General features: G+C 35.7%; 1 protein-coding gene across 8 annotated transcripts in view; it reads right to left on the reverse strand.

Annotated features, from left to right (window-relative positions):
* Positions 1 to 25,037, reverse strand: part of TNNI3K (TNNI3 interacting kinase) — a 304,917-nt gene that overhangs the window by 77,245 nt on the left and 202,635 nt on the right. For 3 of the 8 annotated variants that reach the window (XR_013411799.1, XM_015142215.3, XM_077986551.1), the window contains 5 exons: positions 24,884 to 24,936; positions 24,512 to 24,564; positions 21,421 to 21,553; positions 2,793 to 2,902; positions 1,161 to 1,354 (listed from right to left, as the gene is read on the reverse strand). Coding sequence is in view for 5 of the 8 variants with exons in the window: in XM_015142215.3 (XP_014997701.1) it covers positions 1,163 to 1,354; positions 2,793 to 2,902; positions 21,421 to 21,553; positions 24,512 to 24,564; positions 24,884 to 24,936 (541 nt within the window). In the remaining 3 variants the exon portion in view is untranslated. 8 annotated transcript variants of the gene reach the window in all.

The following is a 25,037-nucleotide window of genomic DNA, read 5'->3' on the forward strand; positions in this document are numbered from 1 at the left end:
TTCTTTTTTTTTTCTTTTTTTTTACCTCTTACTGTTTTCCAACCTTCTCCCACCTTCAATAGACTGGTCTTCTTACTCTCCTCAATGTTCTAGTTTATGAATTTTGACTAAGAAGACACCCTGGAGAAAATACTGTGCTTCAAATTCAAGGAATGAGGTAAAGACAGATATACCAGAAAAAATGAGAAGCAAAGTTGATAACCTAGAAAGTAATGACCAGGATAGCATGATGTTAGTGTCCTCCATCTAAAGATGAACTTGTTTCAAATAATGCCTGATACAGAGATTTAACCTCTCCATGACTACAATGTTGCAACTACTACTAGTCTTTCCCTTGTATCTGTTCTCCCAGTGAATTTTCACATGTTCTAGTTGCTTAAACTGTTCTTTCTCACCAAGCTGTCTTCTTTCAGAAAACTCCTGTTTATGATTTCAGCTCAAGTGTTACTCTTTTTGGGAAGCCTTCACTAACCTACATTCTGACTTTGTCCCCCAACTTGCTTGTAGTACTCTTTTAGTATACATTCTCACAGAGTTTTGTCTTTCTTAACCTTGGCAGGTAACTATGGAATCATTAATGTGTTTATTCAATCAATCTCCATATAACTACCAGGTCTTAAACTCCATTTCAGTTATGAGTTTCCATCTCTATTGAATCCCTTGCCCCTATCCCTAGAAGGTATACAGGAGGAACCCAACAAATAATTGTTGAAGGAAATAATGAAAAATAGCCGATTGTTTCCTTTTCTTTGCCACTCAGCTTGCTGACATGGTAAAGACCTTACTTGGCAATTAAGGAAGACTCAAATGTGTCACATACAGAAGCAGCTCAACTTCACAATACTGAGGTGGTTGCCAGAGCCAAGTCAGGCTCAACTTACTGGCAGACCCACATATCGCAAGTCAGTTGAAGATTTTGCTTTCCTAATATGGTTTTTCTCTATCTTCCCCTCCGCATCTCATCAGCAGAACAAAGACTCTGTGCTAATAGCAATACAACTTTTCTGCTAAGCAATCGATTTTTGTCTTTTTTTTTTTTTTTTAACAGAATCCTTCTTTGGCCATGTTCCAATTTCTGTTTCTCATTTCCCAACCTTTTGCTTAAGACATCCGTTCTATTAAAAAAAAAAAAAAGCTTTTAGGACCTGCCAATGACTTACCTTTATCTTGAAATTAGAAATTCCACACGCCTGTTATCTATAATTATGAAGAGGCACTTCATCAAAGCAAAAGGGATTCCCTTGATTGTTATTTGATGGTAAACTTTGTCATAGCTCACATCCCACAGAGAGAAGGAAATTCTAGAATAGGTGCTTGACATACTTTTTCTGAGAAAATATGCCTGAAGTTCATACTGAAATACAAGAAAAGGTTTTCCTAAACTATTTTATGTGATGTAATTTTCAAGAAGACATTTTCTGGACATCAAAATTCAGATGCAGGGATTGAAGGCACTGATAGGCAATAGTGGTATTCATTCATTTACTCAGCAAACATTCTTGAGCATCTAACTTTAGATGTTAGTGTTATAGCAGTGAACAAAATAAAAGAAAACAAAAAGCCCCTGCTTTCATGGAGCTAACATTTTGGTAGTGATGGAAGATTCTAAACAAATAAACATGTAACATATCAGGTTGAATGGCCCGGATAAGAGGTTATCTTCTGAGATACTCAATCCATCCCAAAACGATCTTCATTTTTTCTTCTTAAGAGTTTCTGTGTACACAGATGAGACTGGGTAATGACTTGGTCTGGATTTTGCCTTTAGGAAAAGAATGGAAAACTTGTTTTCTCTTTTCAAACATCTGGACTGGGGCTTATTCTATTTCTCCTAAGTGATTTCCTGAAATAATAACAGCCTCACTTTATCTATTCTCTTGTTGAAGAGAGATAAAGTGCCTAGGAAGGATCAGAAACAAAGTTATATTTTAAGAGGACAATAACTAGGATGGTCCTCCAGTGTGAAGAATGCAAACTAATATTCTCCACTCTGAGCAATGGAATTAATGGATTGATATCAAAACACAAGGATTTTAAAAGACAAAATATACTGGCAGAAAGATTACTAGACACTGGACTGGACTGTGTTACTAGGAAAGAAGTTGTACAATCTCCTCTGTGAATCTCTGAGAACAAAGCAGGCATAACCTGTCTGCACACTTAAGAATCCTTTCTTGTAGGCGGATTGTCTGGAATTTCATTCTGTGATAACATTCCCTCACTATTCTTTTAGACCTATGACCATATTTAAAAATTTATTTTAGTGTTTACATATCCCTTCCGTAACATTGATCACTCCATTTGAGTTCTAAGTCTATGCTGTTAACCACATCATGATACTATCACTCAGAAAGTTAGAGAGGGATTAGGACCCAGGTCTTCTGCCTCCCACAGTGCTCCTGAAGACCACCTATTCTGAGGCCTGCCTCATGTTTAAAAGCCAACACAAATCCATCCTGTGCCAAATTTCTTGCTTTGGAAAATGACTAAGTGTGGCTCACGCATAGTTAATAAAAATTGCAGCTGAGATGAGACTGTGAGTCATCTGTCATACCCTGGTCTCTCTTTTACTAATCAGTTGTGAGAAACGTTTCAAAATCAGAAAGCAGCAGCTAAGAAATATGAGATACTCAGACTTCTTGAGGCAATTAGAGACTAAAGAGCAGAAGGCAAATCAGTCTTCCCGCCTTGACAGTCTTAAAATACACACTGAAAGTAGACTTTGGAGTTATACTATTTGTGACAGATTTTGACCATAACACATTTTCTAAGAGGAAATAAAAATTACTCACTTCAGGACATGCGTTCCACCCTCGTATCAGCAGAGATGATACAGGCTTGGGAATGGAATAGCCAATGGGAGGTCTGATGTGGTGGTAAGCCATGTCTGCTGCCGCAGCCGCTGCAAACCAAATGGTCATTTCAGTTTTGAAATTCACATATTTATTTCAAGAAACAAATGAAGAGACACACACACACACACTAAAGGCATTAAAAATCAATCTGAGCAATATCAGCAGAGATTCAAAGAGACTTCTAGGCCTTTTTCCCCCCAATGGTATAAATAAGTGATGGATAATTTGATACTATAAATTTATCTTTATAATTGTTCATTCATTTGGTTTCAGACTCAATAAATAGCAGAAGGCATTTATAAGGAGTGAAGGAATATGCAAGGAGCAAGTCGTTTTGTTTGAAGTATAGGGTATGTACATGATATTATAAGAAGTAAAGATTGAAAGGCAGATTAAACAAGACTGCATAATGCCATAAATCCTAGGCTAAAGAGCTTATATTGCATGTAGTAAACATGGAATACCACTGAAATTTCCACTTCTGATAGCACCTGTATCATTGAGCAAAATAGATTTTTTAAAGCTTAAATCCTATTACTGGTTATAAGGTTGTTGGGATTTTAGTTTTTAATTTTATAAAGTAGTTATTATTTTTAAAACTCTCTTGGACACTTCACATCCTTATTTTAGCTAACGACACTCATTGATTGAATTCTGTCGTGTTGCCTGCCTGCATGGATTTCTGAATATTGCTCATCTCAATGTCTGCATCACTGTGTTGTGATTCTTAGAACTTCACTGTAGATTCCTGATTGCTAAATATTTCCTGTTCTGCAACCAATGATTTCTATACTCTCTTAGAAACCAAGCTTGTAGCTACTTTTACTGAATGCATTTTGTATCAGGCATCATGGCAGGTAACTATATAAACTCCTTTAATCCTCCTAACAACCATGCAAAGTAGGTGGTGGTGGTGGTGGTGGTGGTGGTGTGTGTGGAACTAGTTTTTAATGTATAAACATTTTACATATAACTAGTAGTTGGTGCAGACTTTTGTTTCAAAATCCATGGTCTCTTCAGCACACATTATAATGAAAATACTCTGTAATCAACACATGATGCCCTGTTATATCTCACACAAATTGCTCTGCATCAGTGAAAGGATAAAGTTCCAGGACATTGCTGCTTCCTATCTTTTAGATTGTGGCGTTGTAAGCATCTGTCTATATCTTAATGACTTTTGAGATATAAGCCACAACTACTGCCTCTACTCTACCAAAATTTACTCCCATCAAATTCTGTTTATCCATACACTTTCAGTAGGTCTAGTGAAATTATATGCAATGTGATTTGATCAACACTTTGCTTTATGGATTATTCTGAATTATTACCTAATTTTGCCAATTGTAAATTAATACTTGTTCTTTGTAGAAGTTTAAAAAATTAAGAGAATTAGAAGGAATAAACGTTATCATTTAGAAGAAACCATTGTTAAAATATTTCATGTATTTCTTATATATTCTTTACGTCATTGACCATATGTCAATATGCAATTATGCAATTCTTTTTTCCTAAATATCAAATAATTAATCTAAGCAATCAAGCATTTTCTTATGTTATTAGCACTCTATGTTAACCTATTTTAATGACACTGCGTTTAGCTTTTAATCATTTCCCAATCTGAGGTTGTTCCAAATTTGGGTGTAAACACTTCAAAGAATATCTTTTCAACACGAGTTGCCAGATTTCATAGATTATTCATTTATGATATTTTGAGGAGTGAAAACGATGTGCCAAAGTGCGTAACTACTTTAAAGACTTCGGTACAACAATTATTCTAACAGTTGTACTAAATTTATACTCTCAACAGCATGTGTGTGAGGGTTATCAATATATCTCATCTGCACCAGAATTAGGTTTTCTCATTTTATAAAACATGTTACTAATTTCAGAGGTAAATACATCCACTCATTTTTTGTTGTTTAGATTGTGTTCTTATCAAATATGTCACTCCTTATCAAATGTCTTCTGTGTCACAAAAAATTAGGCATTTTGGTGTACTTTCACTGGTTACTCTTGACTTTTTTTTTTTTTTTTCTCGAGACAGTGTCTCGCTGTGTCACCCAGGCTGGAGTGCAGTAGTGCGATCTGGGCTCACTGCAGCCTTTGTCTCCCGGGATCAAGTGATTCTCCTGCCTCAGCCCCTCCCGAATAGCTGGGACTACTGGCACGTGCCACCAACCCCAGGTAATTTTTTTGTATTTTTAGTATAGATGGGATTTCACTGTGTTAGTGGTATGGTCTTGCTCTTTTGACCTCGTGATTCTCCTGCCTTGGCCTCCCAAAGTGCTGGGATTACAGGCGTGAGCCACCATGCCCAGCCACTCTTGACTATTTTTAAATTATTTCTGGAATGAGGTAAATCAATAAGCAAACAGACTGGTGCTTAGCAATCATTGATCTTCTAACTTTGCTCTACTTTGTTACCTTATGATCATTTGGATATTGTTGAGCTGGTGTAGCTCTAAGTACATAAGCCAGTATGGTGAGCACATTTAAAATAATTGTACACAGCCTAATGGGTGGGGAGGGACTACTCATAAAATGAGTTAAACTCAGATGCAGGTGCCAGCCATCCCCCTTTGAAACTCTTTTAGATTCTGGTATCAAAAATATAGAGTTACTTGTTTGCTTCTTGGCAGTGTGTCTGGAAAATCAGTTTAAGATGAATGATATTTAATTCTTCATTATTCAAAGTAGATTCTGCAAAGTCTTGGCATCTCCTCCCCTTTGCTTTAAGCACTCTTGGCAGTGATACTACTTATCAGTGCCTCCACCGAAAGTGGGCAACGCAACATGAGGGGGTCATGACATGGAAATTTGTCACCTTGAGATTGTTTTGTCAGTCTTGCTTAAGCAGCCATGCTACACTAACATTTGGGAAATTTTCTGGTATTACAGATTCAGGAAGGCGATTGTCAGCCCATTAATCAAATTTTTACCTTGATTGCTACAAAAAATATGTTAGAGGATTTGTGTAAATGTTGGTTTCTACTTTAAAGAGTGAGACTTTACCATTAAAGGAGAATAAAGCTAAATTTAAAAATATTAATAACTATTTATTGAGCAACTATTATGTTTCAACACTATCCTGAAATATTTATCAATAGTTTAGTAAAAATAATAATCTAGATCTAGAGTAGGAATATCTAATAGAACTTTTTACACTGATAAAAATGTTCTTGTAATCCCAGCACTTTGGGAGGCCAAGGCAGGCAGATCACAAGGTCAGGAGATTGAGACCATTCTGGCTAACACGGTGAAACCCCGTCTCTACTAAAAATACAAAAAATTAGCTGGGCATGCTGGCACACACTGTAGTCCCAGCTACTCGAGGCAGGAGAATCACTTGAACCCAAGGCAGAGGTTGCAGTAAGTCGAGATCATGCCACTGCACTCCAGCCTGGGCGACAGAGCAAGACTCCGTCTCAAAAAAAAAAAAGTTCTACATTGTTCAATATGATAGCATAAAGTTACAGAGCACTTAAAATGTGGCTACTGTGACTGATACATTGAGTTTTTAATTTGTTTAATTTTATTTAATATAAATTTAAACAGTCATGGTAAGTGGCTTTCATATTAAACAACATAATTCTAGAGCATAGCTTGCACTCTCATTATCCTGAATAACAAGACCTGAGTTAAACACAGTATTGTGAGTCAGCTGCAGAGTCTATGTAACCATGGTGTCAATTTGTGGATTCAACTTCTCCCTTGTTTGTCAATACTTTATCAGGAAAAGAAAAGACACGAATGGAGACTGTCTATGTTGCTTCTCAAAAGTGACAGACCAGTGAAAAGCTACAGAACAAGCATTCAACACAACACGTGATAACCTCATTCATATATTCATTTGTCAAAATGTACTGACTATTTTATGTAAGTGATAATAAACCAAAAATAATCTGGTGTTATTTTTTTCAATGAAAGTTGGTAAATGAATAAATAAGAAATAAGTGAATGACTAAGTTTTTTCACTGCATGTTATGGTTCAGTCGTTAATTCTAAAATGTGATTCCTTCTGCCTGGAATGTTCTCCCCTACCCCTTTTTCCTTCATAACATCTACTGTCATTTAGGTCTTATCTTTGATTGACTTTTCCTGGGTACCTTCCTACGTACTCCCATAACAATCTGTACTATCATAACATGTATTATACTTAATTGCCTCTTTATTTGTCTGCCTGTGCATATAGATCATAAATGCCTTGAGGTCAGGGACTGTCTTTTAACCATTGTATCTTCTGTGCCTAGCACAGTAATTGGCTATTAATAGGTATTCAAAAGGTATGCATTATTTCCCTTAGGATAATGGCCTCCAGCTACATCCATGTTGCTGCAAAGCACATTATTTTGTTCTTTTTATGGCCATATAGTATTCTATGGTGTATATGTAGCATAGTTTCTTTATCCAATCCTCTGTTGATGTGCACCTAAGTTGATTCCATGTCTTTGCTATTGTAAATAGTAGAGGTCATTATCCAAAGGGAATTAATGCAGGAACAGAAAACCAAATAACACATGTTCTCACCTATAAGTGGGAGCTAAACATTGGGTACACATGGACATAAAGATGAGAACAACAGACACTGCAGACTACTAGAGGGGGAAGGGAGAGAGAGGGGCAAGTTGAAAAACTGCCTATTGGCTGCTATGCTCACTACCTGGTGATGCGATCCATAACCCAAACCTGAGCATCACAATATACCCATGTAGCAAACCTGCACATGTGCCCCCGAATCTAAAATAGAAGTTGAATAATAATAAATTAAACAATTAAAAAGGTAGGCACTAAAAGTGTTATTTAACTGGAACTAATATAAATTCTGGTATATAGGACTCAGTAACATTTACTGAATAAATGAATGAAGATGATAGCTCAATAGCAATAAATATCTTATTCATTATTATGTTTAGAGAACAGGGCACAATGCCTAGCCATCAAGAAACACTGTAGAATGAATATAATGTTTAGTTTAATTCTAGATTACAACATGATCAGGTAAATTACTGAAATCTCGTGGCAAATTTAATCAATAATATTATCTTTCATTAAAAAATATGGGAGGAGGTGCTTTGATAAATTGAAGCAGAGTGACATAATAAGAAGTACCTTTACCAAGGAAATCTGGAGGCCTAATTTTCAGTCTGGCTTTGCTGTAAACTCTCTGGGAGATACTAATTAAGCCAATTTGCCTCATGAACATTAATTTTGTTAAATGTAAGATGAAGCAGGGAAGACATAGTATAATGGTGGCAAGCATGGGCTTTGAAGACAGGGAACCCGAGTATTTAAGTCTTGACTACTCTCTTACATTGATTCTAAAGGAACTTAACCCACACATTACTAGGACTAAATGAGATAATATACATAGAGCTCCAGGCACATTGTTGTCTCTCAGCAAGTGTAGCTGCGTTGTTGCTATTATTATCATCATCTGCACATCTGAGAGTCTCACCATTTCTTTTTGGTTTGAACCTAGAGAACTAGATATAAAAAACATAATTGCATGTTTTCTGTTTTGTTTAGAATGCCAGTTATCTTAGATCCTTTTTAGGTTCTCTTTGGGTATGAATACCAAGTAAAATATTACATTGAGTTACTGCAAATTTTAAGGCTACAACCTATCTCATTGGTCATAAGGCTCAGCTCATAATGCAATATGACTATGCAGACAGAATGACTGAGCAGCTCTCCTTGACAACCTTAATTATCTATACCCCACTTATGGATAAGTTAGTATTAGTTTCTCAGTCCCTAAAGTAACCTTTCACTGTCTTCTGTTTTATAAAATTAAATTTAGAAACTCATATTAAAAAGACTGAAAAGAGAGCAATACACTACAATATTTTGTTAGTAAGTTTTGACCAGTATGAAATTGCCAGAAATATCTTAATTTTTCCACTTTGATTGTGTTTATGTGTGTTCTGAAAAGTATAATTGATTCTACTTCATTGTTTTTAATGGGCAGGGCTGTGGTGAGACAAAGCAAATGTGTTCTACAATCCCAGCAAGAGCTAAGACACATTCTTTGTTAAACTGACACTTTTCAATGATGTATCACCAGAGTGTATAGCATCTGAGAGAGACCATGAGATTGCAATCTTGAGATTGCACTAAGAATGGCTTAATTTTTTAAGCCACATCCCATTCTCATTACATACTGTCAGAAGAATAGATTAATTTTCTCCATTGTCTGTTCTCATTGCAATCTTTGTCAGTGTAATGAAATATTGGAATGTTAATATCAGCTATATTCATAGAAAAATCTCCATCTATTGGCCTGATTTAATCTTTCCAGTGATCTGGGTGGTGATTGGTTGGCTCTGCTCTTTTTAGTGATAAACTGATAAGGATTAGCACAATAAACAAGATTTCAGAACTTCAGCTCACTCCTATTTTCCTGCCGCTTGTCAATGCACAGTCCACACCATCAGTGTGTTTGTATCCTTTGAAGTTATTATATTCAGAATACTTTATGGTCCAAATAATATGTTGAAAAGGACATACTCATGTAATATTTAAGGATGGGTAGTAAACTCAAATGGCTACCAATATGAGACCTGTTGGATATCTGTGTATTTAAATGTACTTTAATTCATATTTTTAAATACCATGTGACGTAAAAAGTCTGCAAGCCATATCTGGTTCCCGGACTTCCATTTTGCAACTCTGAGTTAAAGTCTCAATATGAAGTCTCACCAAATCCTGCCTAGAAAAAATTGGCAGATGTTCTTAAATTACTGCTATATCCCAGGCCATAAGAGCCTGGCATTAAGGAATCCCAGGACACAGAGTTAAATCTCTTTGTGAACCAGCTGGCTTCACACAGGAAAACAAAAAGAAAACAAGAGACTCTCTTCTCTGGGCCCAGACTATAATTTGAAAGTGATCCACAAATCTGGGTACCTGGTTATAAGGAAATGGGAATGGATACAATACATATTGATGGATTAATTCATCTCAGCTTTCTTCTTTAGTTGATCATGATGTATTGGAGGAGACAAGCCCAGGAGAGAAATGAAATCTAGGAAGCAGGTGTTGATTTCTTTCTGTAAAATGTATTGAGTATAGCTCTTATTTGCCAGGTTGTGCCAGCTTCTTTTTCATCTTGCCTGGTTCTTCTCTCTCTGTTTGGCTTCACACCTTGGCTCCTTCTCTTTCTAATCTGATCATTTCCCTCCTAAATCTGCTCCTTTTCTTGTATCCATCATTATCATGATGGTTAAGCCAGAAGCCTAGAAGTCTTTCTTGACCTCCTCATTTTCCTTGTGCTCCCACCTCAATCCATTGGGAAGTCCTATTGAAATCTCCCTAAACCAATATGTCCTTTCTCTTTCAAAGCTACTGCTTCAGCTAACGTAATAGATATTTCTTCTAGATGAACTGATTTCTCTGCCTCCAGTTTTGAATTTCTCCAACCCAGCCTTTGCTTTGTTACAAGAGGAGCATTCTAAAATAATAGTAAGAGTTGTTCTATATCCCTTCTTAAAACTTTGCAGTGACCTCCATTGATGATACACACAAGGCCTGTGATAGTTCATTTAATGTGTCAACTTGACTGGGCTAAGAGATACCCAGATAGCTGGGAAAATGTTATTTCTAGTGTGTCTGTGAGGGTGCGTCTTGAAGAGATCAGCATTCGAGTCGTAGACTGAGTGTAAAAGATACACCCTCACCAATGTGGGCTGGCATCATCCAATCCCTTGAGGGCCCCAATAGAATCAGGAGGCAGAGGAAGGGTGAATTAGCTCTCTTTTCTGGGGCTGTGACATGCATCTTCTCCTGACTTCAGATATCAGCACTTCAGGTCCTTGGGCCTTCAGACTCTGGAACTTACAGTGGTGACCCTGCTGATTCTCAGGACTTTGAATTCACACTGAATCACATCACTGACTTTCCGGGTTCTCTGGTTCGCAGACAGCATATTGTGGGATTTCTTGGCCTTCATAATCATATGAGACAATTCCCACAATAAATCATCTCTTATAGATATAAATAGAAATATTTCACTGGTTCTGCTTCTCTGGAGAACCCTGAGTTGTACAAGGACCTTCAACATCTGGTTCCAGTTTTACATTTATAGTCTGTGTTGTTTGACTGATGTCCTTGTCTTCTCTGATTCATCCCTACTGAACTGTCTGTGGATTTCTCAGGGCTCTGGATCTTGCCGGTATAGCTTTCTTCTGGATCATCTTACTCACCTCTTCATAGTTTACCTATTTAATTAGTAGACATCTTTTAAAGGTGCATTCAGGTATCATCTGTTCTAAGAAACCTTCCCTGATATCCTTTTACTACCTCCAGTCTGGGTAAAAGGCCCTTCCAGGGAGCATCCTTAGCCCTCTGTGCTTCTCTCTAGTTGAGACTTACTCTGCTGATTTTACTTCTGTCACTCATTCTCTATACTATGAGTAGTTTGATGGCCTGGTCACTGACCTATTCCTCTTTATTTTCTGCTTACTATGGCACAGTTTCTGGCTCATAGAAAGAAAGAACTCTATGGTGGCCTAAAGATAATAATAATAATAGCTAACATTTATTGAATGCTTATTATTGTCAACCACTGCTCTAATCTTTTGAAGTAGGTCTTATTATTATATCCATTTCAAAAATAAATGAATGCTGGTGAGGATGCAAAGAAATGGGAACTCTCATAAACTGTTAGTGGGAATGTTAATTAGTACAGCCACTGCAATGGAGAACAGCACGGAGGTTTCTCAAAAAACTAACAATTGTACTACCATATTATCCAGCAGTCACACTGTTAGGTATATATTCAAAAGAGAAGAAATCAGTATATCTAAGAGATGGCTGCACTCCCATGTTTACTGCAGCACAATTCAAAATAGTAAAGATTTTGAATCAACCTAAATGTACATCAATAGATAAATGGATAAAGAAAATTTGGTACATATTCATAAGGAATATTATTCAGACATAAAAAGAATGAAATCCTATTTGCAACAACATGGATGGAACTGGAAGTCATTATGTGAAGTGACATAGGCCAGGCACAGAAAGACAAATATCACATGTTCTCGCTTATATGTGGGAGCTTAAATAAAATGAACTCATGGAGATAGAAAGTAGAATGATAGTTACCAGAGGCTGGGAAGGGTAGTGGAGAAGATGAGATAAAGTGGAAACAGTTAATAGATATAAAAATACAGTTAGATAAAATGAATAAGATCTAGTATTCAGTAGCATAATGGAGTGACTATAGTTAACAATAATTTGCTGCATGTTTTAAAACAACTAAAGAATGGAATTAGAATGTCCCTAATCCAAAGAAATGATAAATGCTTAAGATAGATATCCCTATTATTCTGGTTTGATCATTACACATTTTATGCCTGAATCAAAACATCACATGTACCCTGTAAATATGTGCAACTATTATGTATCCATAATAACATAAAAGAAAGAATTAAGAATAAAAAATAATAAACTAAAGTATAGGTAGGTTAAATAAATTGCACAAGGTCACAAGACACATGCCAATTCTCTTTAGTCCCTACAGTGTTAGCCTGAAAAATGTTTTCTTTAAAATATTGAATTAATTTCCAACATTAAAAAATGTATAGATTTCTTAATTAACAAGCAGAAATTAGTTGATATGGTCAGCGTGGGTATACCTATGTTCCTGCTCAGTGCTGTTTGGCTGAAGCATGAGTCAGAGCACGTGATTTCTTATTCAACACACTGTTCAGCCTTGAGCATCTGCATGCTTCCCATGGTCCTGTGTGCATTTGATCTTTTTTATTTGACCTTTAAGGTGGTGGATGTGATGGTTTTTCAGTTTTCCTAAACCTGTGATTACAGGTTGATTTGAACATGTGAGATGCAAAAGAGACCCTAACTTCAAGCTTTTCTGAATATATACCTATCACTTGTGTAGGAGTCAATGCTAATATTGGTGTTCTTTGTTTATATTTTTCCCAGGAGGTAGTATGCTGCTAAATCCAGAAGGATGAGTCCTGTGTAATGTTGCTACTACAATAATTGATAATGCTGTCTCACTTTGGAGTCATGGATTCGTTCCTCATTGTAAATGGCTAATATGTAGCTTATATTGAATCTGATGCTTCACATAATTTATTGCTGAACATATGCTAGATTGCCTAAACACTGCAATGATATTAGACATCTTGTTTCTTGATTCATGGTAACTGTCCAAGTTTGAAAAATTCAGCATCTATCATAAACAAACTCTCTTTCCAATAAAGTACTATACATTTTAATATCTGGGATATTGGAATAAAATTACTCTTAGGCAAGACTTTCAACATTTTATTAAATATTCTCCCTCTAAAATGGGTAACTATTTCAGGGGTCCATGAACTAAAATCTCAGGGCCATCTTTACCTTTTTAAAGTATTCAGTTTATAATTAGCAAAGTCTAATGAAGTAGAGAAAATTACAAAACTGTGAGTAAAATGCAACAAATACAATGATAAATGGTGACTTGGGATAAGGAGGAAATTGCACATAACTTGATATTGGAGAATTAAGAAAGATTTTTGGAAAGAAATTACATTTAGACCAAGACCTAAAATAAATTGGAGTTAGTGTAATGAAAAGTGGAGAAGAGTGTCTCTGACAAAGAGACTAATGTGCACAAAGGCATGGAGGTAAGAGGAGACATGCTGGGGAAATGAAAGTTTCCTGTGGTTGGGATGACTCTGGATGACAGGCTGCATGTGGTGAGAAGGAGGCCGGGAGGCAGGCAGGGACATAATCATAAGGGGCTTTGAAGATTGTGTTAAGACATATTGTTTTTATCTTAAGAGCAAAAGAAAAACACTGGGAATTTTAAGTCAGAGAAGTGCTATGTTCAAATTTGCATTTTTAGAAAGCTAAATCTAGTGATTGGTGGAAAAAAGATGATGAGCAAGGCTGAAGACAGGATACTATTTAAGACAATGTGCAGTACTCGACATGTGAAATAAGGAAGTAGCTGTGGAAATGGAGATAACTGGATGGATTTGAGAGGTAAACTGTAGAACCAAAAATAGGAAAATAATTTTAAAAAGAAAGAAAGAGATAAATAAAATGAGAACTAAAGAGGAGTCAAGGACGACTTTGAAATTTCTACATGGGCCGCCTAGAGAATGAGAGTGCCACTAAAGTAGAGAATCAAAGGGAGCCTTGACCTTGTGTTACACTTTTCCCTAATCTTGCACCTTACAGAGAGTTTGCAGTTTATAAAGTGTGTTCACAAACATCATCTCATTTAATGCTCACAGTAATTTTTGTGGTAGTCATCATTAATTGCATTTACTGAGGAAACAGAACTTGTGAAAAGGCCTAGAGGTCAGATGAAATGCAACATACTGAGAGTATAGAAAGTGAACTAGTGTTAGTAATGTGAGAGGTACAGAATCAGGGAGAGTTTTACAGGACATAGTAAGAATTTTGAGATTGAATCCTAAGAATATGGGAAGCCATACAATAATTTTAAGCAATGGTAATATATCAGGTTTATGTTTTTAAAATATCATTTCAGTGGATGTTTAGAGATTGGAGAGGAAAAGAAAACAAAAATAAACCAAGAAAGAACAGCCAAAAACAATTTCAGAAGTTCAAGCGATAAAGCTGGCAGTTTGCACTAGGGTGATGGCAGATGAAACATTTTGAGAAATAGACAAAGTTAAGGTATATATCTTACCACTTCAATTCAACATTGTACTGGAGGTCCCTGACTGTTCAAAAAGGCAAAGACAGACAGAAAAGAAAGAAAGAAAGAAAGAAAGAAAGAAAGAAAGAAAGAAAGAAAGAAAGAAAGAAAGAAAGAAAGAGAGAGAGAGAGAGAGAGAGAGAGAGAGAGAAAGAAAGAAAGAAAGAAAGAAAGAAAGAAAGAAAGAAAGAACAAAAAAGAGAACTAGGATGGACAAGTAAATTTAGTAAGTTTGTGGGGTACTAGATTGTAATAAAACATTATTATATTTCTATATATTAATAGTAGCAAAAAATTGGACATTGATTCATTTTGTTTTATTAAGTTCTCGGGAAACATGTGCAGGATGTGCAGGCTTGTTGCATAGGTAAACATGTATCATGGTGGTTTGCTGCACCTATCAATCCATCACCTAGGTATTAAGCACAGTATACATTAGCTATTTTTCCTGATGCTCTCCCTCCCCCGGCCTTCCCCAACAGGCCCCAGTATGCATTGTTCCCCTCCCTATGTCCATGTGTTCTCATTGTTTAGCTCCCACTTATAAGTGAGAACATGTGGTGTTTGGTTTTCTGTTCCTGTGTTAGTGTTCTGAGGATAATAGCTTCCAGCTCCATCCATGTCCCTGCAAAGGACGTGATCTTGTTCCTTTTTTATAGCAGCGAAATATTCCATGGAGTATATGTACCACATTTTCCTTATCCAATCTATCATTAATGGGCATTTGGGTTGATTCCATCTCTTCCCTATTGTGAATAGTGCTGCAATGAACACAAGCATGCATGTATCTTTATAACAGAATGATTTATATTCCTTTGGGTATAGACCCAGGAATGTGATTACTGGGTCAAATGATACTTCACATTCTAGGCCTTTGAGGAATCACCACATTGTCTTCCACAATGGTTGAACTAATTTACATTCCCACCATCAGTGTAAAAGCATTTCTATTTCTTCATAGCCTCGCCAACATCTGTTGTTTTTTGACTTATTAATAATCGCCATTCTGACTGGCATGAAATCGTGTCTCATTGTGGTTTTGATTTGTATTTCTCTAATGATCTGTGATGTTGAGCTTCTTTTTATATGTTTGTTGGCCACACAAATGTCTTCTTTTGAGACATGTCTGTACATGTCCTTTGCCCACTTTTTAATGGGGTTGTTTTTTCATGTAAATTTGTTTAAGTTCCTTGTAGATTGTGGGTATTAGACCTTTTTCAGATAGACAGATAATAAACATTTTCTCCTATTTGGTAGATTGTCTGTTCACTCTGATGATAGTTTCTTTTGCTGTGCAGAAGATCTTTAGTTTAATTAGCTCACATTTGTCAATTTTTGCTTTTGCTGCATTGCTTCTGACATTTTTGTCATAAAATCTTTGTCCATGCTTATGTCTTGAATGATCTTGCCTAGATTTTCTTCTAGGGTTTTTATAGTTTAGCTTTTACATTGGTCTTTAATCCATCTGGAGTTAATATTTTTATAAGGCATAAGGAAGGGGTCCAGTTTCAGTTTTTTGCATATGCCTAGCCAATATTCCCAGCACAATTTATTAAATAGGGAATCCTTTCCCTATTGCTTGTTTTTGTCAGGTTTGTCAAAGATCAGATGGTTATAGATGTGTGGTCTTATTTCTGAGTTATCTATTCTCTCCCATTGGTCTATGTGTCTGTTTTTTGCTTACCAGTACCATGATATTTTGGTTATGTAGTCTTATAGTGTAGTTTGAAGTTGGATACCATGATGCCTCCAGCTTTGTTCTTTTTGCTTAGGATTGTCTTGGCTATATGGGCTCTTTTGGTTCCATATGATTTTTTTTTTCTAATTCTGTGAAGAATGTCAAAGGTTATTTAACGGTAATAGCATTGAATCTATAAATTACTTTGGGCGGTCTGACCATTTTCATGATATTGATTATTTCTCTCCATGAGCATGGAATGATTTTACATTTATTTGTGTCCTCTCTTATTTCTTTGATCAGTGGTTTGCAGTTCTCCTTGAGGAGGTCCTTCACTTCCCTTGTTAGTTGTATTTCTAGGTATTTTATTTTCTTTATAGCAATTGTGAGTGACAGGTTCATTCACAATTTGCCTCTCTTCTTGTCTATTGTTGGTGTATAGGAATACTTGTGATTTTTGCACATTGATTTGTATCCTGAGACTTTGCTGACATTGCTTAAAGCTCAATAGGTTTTTGGACTGAGACAATGAGGTCTTCTTGACATAGGATCATGTCATCTGCAAACAGAGACAGTGTGACTTTCTCTCTTCCTATTTGAATATGTTTAATTTCTTTCACTTGGCCTGATTGTCCTGGCCAGAACTTCCAATACTATGTTGAATAGGAGTAGTGAGAGAGGGAATACTTGTCTTGTGCCAGTTTTCAAGAGGAATGCTTCCAGCTTTTGCCCATTCAATATGATATTGGCTGTGGGTTTGTCATAAATGGCTCTTATTATTTTGAGGTATGTTCCATCAGTACTTAGTTTATTGAGAGTTTTTAACATGAAGGGATGTTGAATTTTATCAAAGACCTTTTCTGCATCTATTGAGATAATCATGAGGTTTTTTTCTTTAGTTCTGTTTGTGTGATGAATTGCGTTTATTGATTTGCATATGTTGAACCAGCCTTACATCATGGAGATGAAGCCAACTTGACTGTGGTGGATAAGCTTTTTGATGTCCTGCTGGATTTGGTTTGCCAGCATTTTATTGACAATTTTTGCATCAATGTTCATCGGGGATATTGGTCTGAAGTTTTCTTTTTTTGTTATATCTCTGCCAGGTTTTGGTATCAGGATGATGCTGGTCTCATAATATGGATTAGGGAGGAGTCCTTCCTTTTCAATTGTTTGGAATAGTTTCAGAAAATAAGGTACCAGCTCCTCTTTGTACCTCAGTTAGAATTCAGTTGAAATCCTTCTGGTCCTGGGCTTTTTTTTTGGTTGGTAGGCTATTTATTATTGCTTCAATTTCAGAACTTAATATTGGTCTACTCAGGGATTCAACTTCTTCCTGGTTCAGTCTTGCAGGGGTGTACATATCCAGGTATTTATCCATTTCTTCTAGATTTTCTAGTTTATTTGCATAGAGGTATTTATAGTATTTTCTGGTGGTTGTCTGTATTTCTGTGGAGTCAGAAGTATATCCTCTTTATCATTTTTTATTATGCCTATTTGATTATTCTCTTTTCTTCTCTATTGGTCTAGCTAGTGGTCTATCTATTTTATTAAATTTTAAAAAAAAAAAAAAAAACCTCGTGGATTCACTGATTTTTTGAAGAGTTTTTTTGTGTCTCTATATCCTCCGGTTCACTCTGATGTTGGTTAGTTCTTTTCTTCTGCTAGTTCTTTTCTTCTGCTGGTTGTTTTCTCTTGGTTCTCTAGTTCTTTTAGTTGTAATGTTAGGACGTCAATTTGAGATCTTTCTAGCTTTTTGATGTGGGCATTTAGCGCTATAAATTTATCTCTTAACACTGCTTTAGCTGCATCTCAGAGATTCTGCTATGTTGTCTCTTTGTTCTCATTGGTTTCAAGGAACTTCTTGATCTCTGCCTAAATTTCACTTTTTTACCCAGGATTCATTCAGGAGCAGGTTGTTCAATTTTCATATAGTTGTGTGATTTTTAGTGAGTTTCTTAATCTTAAATTCTAATTTGATTGTGCTGTGGCCTTAGAGACTGTTCGTTATGATTTCAGTTCTTTTGCATTGGCTGAGGAGTGTTTTACTTCCAATTAGGACATTGATGTTTTTAAGAGTAATATTTACAATAGCATCAAGAGACACAAAATAAATAGAGATAAGTATAATAAAAGTTATGCAAGGTTTGCATGCTAAAATATGTAATGTATGAAATTTAAGAAGACCTAAGTGAAGATAGAGATAAACCATGTTTATTGAGGAGAAGACTAACATGGTTAAGGTGTTCATTCTTCCCAAATTGATGTAATAATTCAATGCAATAGAATCAAATTCCAACAAACTTTTTATAGGAATATAGACAAGCCAATTCTAAAATTTATATGGAAAAGCAAAAAACTCTAAATGGCCAGAACCTTTTTAACAAAGAAGAACAAAGTTGGAGGATTCACATTACTTAATTACACGACTTATTATAACATATTAAGATAGTGTGGTATTGATTTAAGGGTGGACACATGATCAATGACACAGAATAGAGTCAGAAATGAATGCATACATACATGGTCAACCAATTTTTGAAAAATGTATGAAAATAATTTAATAAGAAAGGATAATATTTTTGAAAAATTATGCCAAAAAATTGGACTTCTATATTAAAAAAACAAATGAACAAACCAAAGAATAACAAGCTCAACCCAAACTGGGTACTTTAAAAAAATAAGAACTCAAAATAGATCTTATAAATATAAAACCTAAACCTGCAACACTTCTATAAAAAAATAGGAGGAAGTTTTTATGGCTTTGAGTAAGGCAAAAATATTTTAGATAGGATACAAATTGATTTAAAATTTTGGTAAGATGGATTTCATTGACATTAAAATTTCATTTTGCTCTTTGAAAGACGTTGCTCAGAATACAAAAAGGCAAGCCACATATTACAGGAAAATCCTTGCAAAACATGTAGCAGATAAAATCCTTTTCCCTATAATCCCTATAATCTAAGAAGTCTTACAACTAAATGATGAGACTTTTTAAGCAAACGTTTCACAAAAGAAATATGGATACCAAATAAGCACATAAAAATGTCAATATTTCTAGTCATTGGAGAAATGTAAATATCACAATGATGTTCCCCACTCAAATGGCTAATATATACATATATATTTAAAAATAGACAATTCAAAGTGCTGGCAAGGATGTCAACTGAAATTCTCACCGACTACTGTTGGAAATTCATAACGGCACAGACACCTTGGAAAAACTCTTATTATAACATGTAGTAATCCATCTGTTACTCATTTATCCAATGGAAACGAAAACAACCACACAAAGGCCTCAATTATTTGAGCAGATTTATTCTTAATTTCTCTAAAATGAGAAGAACTCAAATGGTCATGAACTTCTGTATGCATAAACAAATCATGGCACATCTATAATATGAAATATTACACAGGAGTGAAAAAGAATAAATTACTGATAAATACGGCAACATGATTCCATTTATATGACATTGGTATATAGGCAAGCTTATCTGGACAGAAATGAGCTCATTGGTTGCCAAGGGCTGGAGGTGTGGGAAGTGGATTGATCCCAAACAGGCACTGGGAACTTTTTGGAGTGATAGAAATGTTCTACGTCTTGATTGCAGTTGTGGTTATACGGCTGTATATATTTATTAAAACTCATTGAAATGTTAACCTAGCAAGGTAAATTTTACTGCATATATATTATACCTAAATAAACCCGATTTTTAAAAAGACTATTGCAATGGTTTAAATGATGGTGGTGGATGATGGTAAGTGGTAGAGAAACCCATGTATTAGAAGGTAAAATCAACAGGGCCAGGTTAATGGACTGACACAGGGGATGAGGCAAAAGGAGCTGTATTTCTTTCTTATGAAAAAACGCCACAGTACATTTAAAATTATAATCAGTTTTCTGTATATCCATCAATCTTATCAGGATGCACACTCTAAGAGGTAGAGAGAAGGAAGGACATCAGAACAAGACCTTACAAATGGCAATGTTGTTTCAGCTCAAAACAGAGTCCACACATCCACACTGTAATAAGGGTTAAGTCTAATTTAAAACTATAGAAAATATGTAGAGAAAAATTAGGACAATTACATCACCATTATGCTAAACAAACTATGCACAGAGCACATAACCTATGAAAAGCACTCTGCTATGCAGAGTGTAATTAAAAGACCATATGGTAGCTTGGGGAAAAAAACTCCAAAATAGAGTATGAGATGAGATGAGATGTGGCTTCCTCTCTGTACATGAGACTCATAAATATTTTGATCTTGGTCAAGACTTTTAACTTGTTAAAAGGGATGTTTAAGTAACATCTCTTTTGACTTTATCCTTCTTATATAATGTTATAGGGTGGCCATTAGGAGATTACAATATAATTATTTAAACATTACTTATGATTACATTTGACAACTACTTTACAAGTGTGCTAAGTTTTAGGGATGCAAAGTCCTTAAGGAGATTTGTCTAGTGTGACAAGATATGAAAGCAATCCAAATGCAATTGAGAGATAGATGCAAATGAAGTTTACTTTAAACCTAAAATATGCGTATATTCTACCTGTGATTAGATTCCTCACCTTCACTTTCTACATGTAAGCAAAGCATAATGTGTATCATCAATGAAAGCCAGACTCACTGCATGCTTCATTTTTAGAATGTATCTATATATAGAGAGAGATAGATACATATATATAGATAGATACATATATAGACGCATACACACACACACACACATATAATACAAAAATGTTAAGAAAATCAATCTTCTTTTTTATGATGTGAGGTAAGCAGAGAGCAGCCCTAATAGGTTATTTCTGTGTTACTACTTTCTTATCCCTATATACATGTTAAAAGGGCAATTCTAAAATCTAATCTCAAAAAATAAATATCACATTGTCCACTTTATTTGCCCTCACATGCCACATGATCGTAGTTATTTGCTTGTTTTATTAACAATCAATAAGTCAAGTCCTAAACTTTAATATATATTTATACCTGCATTTCTGTGTGTCTGGGTCTGAAATCACGGTTAAGTCATCAAATTTTCTGGGTTGGGCACACACCTTAAAACAATCTGAGATTGTTTGCTTACTTCCTCTTTTGCCATCTCACTGAGACTAATCATTTTGTGAAAAAAAATTTCTTGAAGTTATAAAAATCCAGTGAACTTTGTCAAACAGGAAAACTTCAATTGCAGCGTGTCTTACCTGGCTTGAGATGAGCGAATGGAATTTCGCCAGTGAGAATTTCCCACAGACACAGAGCGTAGCTGAAGACGTCTGCTTTGATGGTGTACCGAGTGCACTGCGTGAACACCTCAGGAGCCATCCAACGGAGGTTCTGCACATCAAGAAACATCCACAAGCCATTTACCAAGTGTTTGGTTCCTCCGCTGCAGAGTAGCATTCTTCTCAGTGAGAATTTGCTGTGTTCTCCCGATGCTCTCAAAAGGCATAAATATAAATTAACATCCATACATATTGCCCTCAATGTGTATAATCAACACATTTATACATACACAGTGTGTTTACTGTGGCTGTTCAGTTCCTCAAAGGGCATTTTTTAATCATTGGAAGATCATAAAATTCATAATTCTTCCTAAAACATCACACCAGCAATTAATCATCAAGTAACTCTGCCTCTTATACAATGAGAGGCAGTATTATTTTTTTTTAAATCTATAAACATCTTTCTCCCTTAGAAGCCTTCAAGGTTCAGAATAGCCAACCATGGATTCATCTAGGGACCCTATGTCTCCCTGGGAGTGAATCACACTCTGTGGGAGGCACCTCCTGCAAGTCTTCAGGTTGTAATTTAGGAAGTTACTAAATTAGGCCCATAAATAGTGCGCTCATGGCTGAGAAGAGAAATGGCTCCAGAGGAGTGCCCAGAATATTCCTATGAAGTAGATTTATCACTGGCAGGAGCAGGTCTGTCTTATTTTCTCTGCCCAGATGTGCTATTTATGAATGCTGTTTGTGCAATATCCTGGAAAGGAAGCCCATAAAATATTACAAGTCCCTTCATGCAAAGTTCTAGCCTCTGTTTTGATGAAATTATGTACATTCTTTTCATTTGTGACTTCCCATTTTTCAGTTAAAAAAATTAGTTTCCATTTTGGGATGCAAATGCATAAATTCAGTTGATTTCTAGTTTAGGGCACAGAACACTGGGTTTTGAGTTAGGAGATGAAAATTCTAGTTCTGGCTCTACCACTTACTGAACAGCTCTGGGCAAGTCTCATGTTTCCTGGACCTCAGATTCCTCAAGGACAAAGCAGAGGAGCCACACCCTCCCAGTTCTAAATCACCACGGCACCTTATCTTACAAATAAACTTTGCTAAACACTTTTAAATATCCATTGAAGGAAACCATTATTCTTTTATCACTCTTACCAAAATCTTGTGTGTAGTGTTGGTTGCTAGTTCTTTTGAAATGTACACCTTATTTTGAAATCAAGCATAGTTACAGCTTTCCAATAATATCTTTATTCTTATTATGGTGCTCATATGCAATTTTTCTGCATGAGCTTCCACATTCCAGAGAGCCTCCATTTTTATAGCAAATTATGCATTGTGTCACAACATTGTATATGTGGGAGCAGGTACACAGTATGCCCGTTTTTGCACAGAGGGGTCATAGAGTGATTAGATAACATACATAAAGCCACAGAACTAATAAGAAGCAAAACAGCTTTCAAAATAAATTTCAAATTAACTCTCTTATTCTAGCAGCATAGTCTTTAAGCACAGCACTAATTTATTTATTAGCACTAATTTATTTATTTATTAGTGCTGTGCTTAAAGACTATGCTGCTAGAATAAGAGAGTTAATATTACCTGCTGTTGGTTAAATTCAATTTAATTACATTCAACAAAAGTTTATTTAGTTGGAGAGTCTCAACTAACTGCTTTTTAGAATTATGTGGGGGAATTTTTAAAAGATGCAATTACTCAAGATCAATCTTAGGCCAATAAAATCATAATTTCTAGGGATCAGATTCAGGTACTATGCTTAAAAAAGTTTCTAAACTTATTTTAATGTGCACCTAGGGTTGAGGACCACTAATTTAGCTGCCTCTATGTCCCATGTCTTGGATGAGCTTTGTGTCCTGCCAAAAGATCACTCATTGTTCCCACCTCCCTCACCTCATAAACTGCCACTTTCCTCCTTGATCACCTCACTCCGGCCACGCTGACTTTGAACACACCAAGAACTTTCCTGCCCCAGGACCTCTGCACTTACTATTGCCCCCACCTGCATAGCTCTCCCGCCACGTAGATTACTCCCTTGTCAGGCCTCTTATTAAATGTTAACTTTTTCCTTCATCCTATCTAAATGGCATCCTCATCACTCTCCATTCATTTACTCTGCTTTCATTTTTCTTCATAACACTCATCACTGCCTGAGATATATTTTGTTAATTTGTCCAGTATTTATCCCCTTCCAGTAGAATATTAGCTCCATAGGAACGAGAACTTAGTTGATGTTGCAAAGAATGAATCAGAAGAGAGGACTGGAGTTACAAGCCTGTTGTGATACTAGTCCAGAAAGGAAATGATGAGAATCTGAACTGAAGCAGCAAGAAATGAGAGGTTTAAGAGGTTAAGATGAACTTAAAGAAGAAAAGAAAGAGACATCCAGAAAAGGTGACTGAGTGTAAGCAGAAGCAGGAAAGGGAAGGAATGAAAAATTACTCCAGGCTTAGGTAATTAGTTATCACAAGTAGTCCAGAAAGAGAAGTCTACTTTTTTTCAGGGGGAGGGATTGGGGAGAGTAAAGGAGAGGGCAGGTAATGAATTTAATTGCAGACATTTTGAGTACAATTATCCTTGCTTCAGATATTATAATTTATATTTTACTTAAACATTAATACTTGGATATACCACTTATTACCTTACAATGGTAAAGTGGAGAACGATGAATAGTTAATAGATGCTGATGAACTACTAATTTTATAGTGAGTTCCCTATTAAATGTTAACTCCACTATAAGTAGTTAGGTGATCTAAATATGAAATGATCCATGCCCACCACGTTCTTTTCAGTTACCTTTGAAACATGTTCTATAGTATTTTATCCATAATGTTTTCCAAATATATATCTTATCTATTTCTCTAGTAGAACCTTGAGATAGTTATTTTGAAAGCTTACTAAAAATAAAAACATAAGCCATTATCCTGACACTGAGACAATGACATTTCTTCCAGTTAAAACTGTTCTCATCTTACGTCCTCTCACGCTGAGTTTACACATTTTAATTGGTTTATAATTATAGGAAACACAAGCAGCAGCAAACCCCAGGTTGTTTTGTCATGTTGTCTTCATCCAGAGACTGTAGAAATCTTGATTCTGAGGGAAAGAGAAAATAAACCACGTCAAAGGAAATATCTTAAAACCAAGGTCAACAATCACAGCTAAAATTTTGAAACCTCAAGAAACTTCTGTCTTTTTCAAATTCTCACTTCCCTTCTCTTGGCTGGAGATAACAAAGAAGAAAAACTAGAAATAAATGACAGAGTTTCAAAATGTAGGGTCACTGAAATTTGAATGATTTAGAGTAGGATAGCTGTCAGTGTTCGGTGTTCAGTTTCACGCTAGAATATCAGGTGCCCAGTAGGAACAAAATAAAAAAGGATGCCATTTGGGGTATTACTCATGGAGATCTCACCTCCAAAATCTGCCACCACAGCATGCCCGTCCTCATAGAGAAGAATATTGTGACTGTAAAAAAAAAAAAAAAAAAAAAAAAAAAAAGTAGACATTGAGTAAGCTTTGCTATGTCCTAATCTAATTGGTCCCTCAAAGAAGAGGACCATAGACAT

This window comes from Macaca mulatta, chromosome 1, assembly GCF_049350105.2.
Source record: "Macaca mulatta isolate MMU2019108-1 chromosome 1, T2T-MMU8v2.0, whole genome shotgun sequence".
Classification (NCBI taxonomy): Eukaryota; Metazoa; Chordata; class Mammalia; order Primates; family Cercopithecidae; genus Macaca; species Macaca mulatta.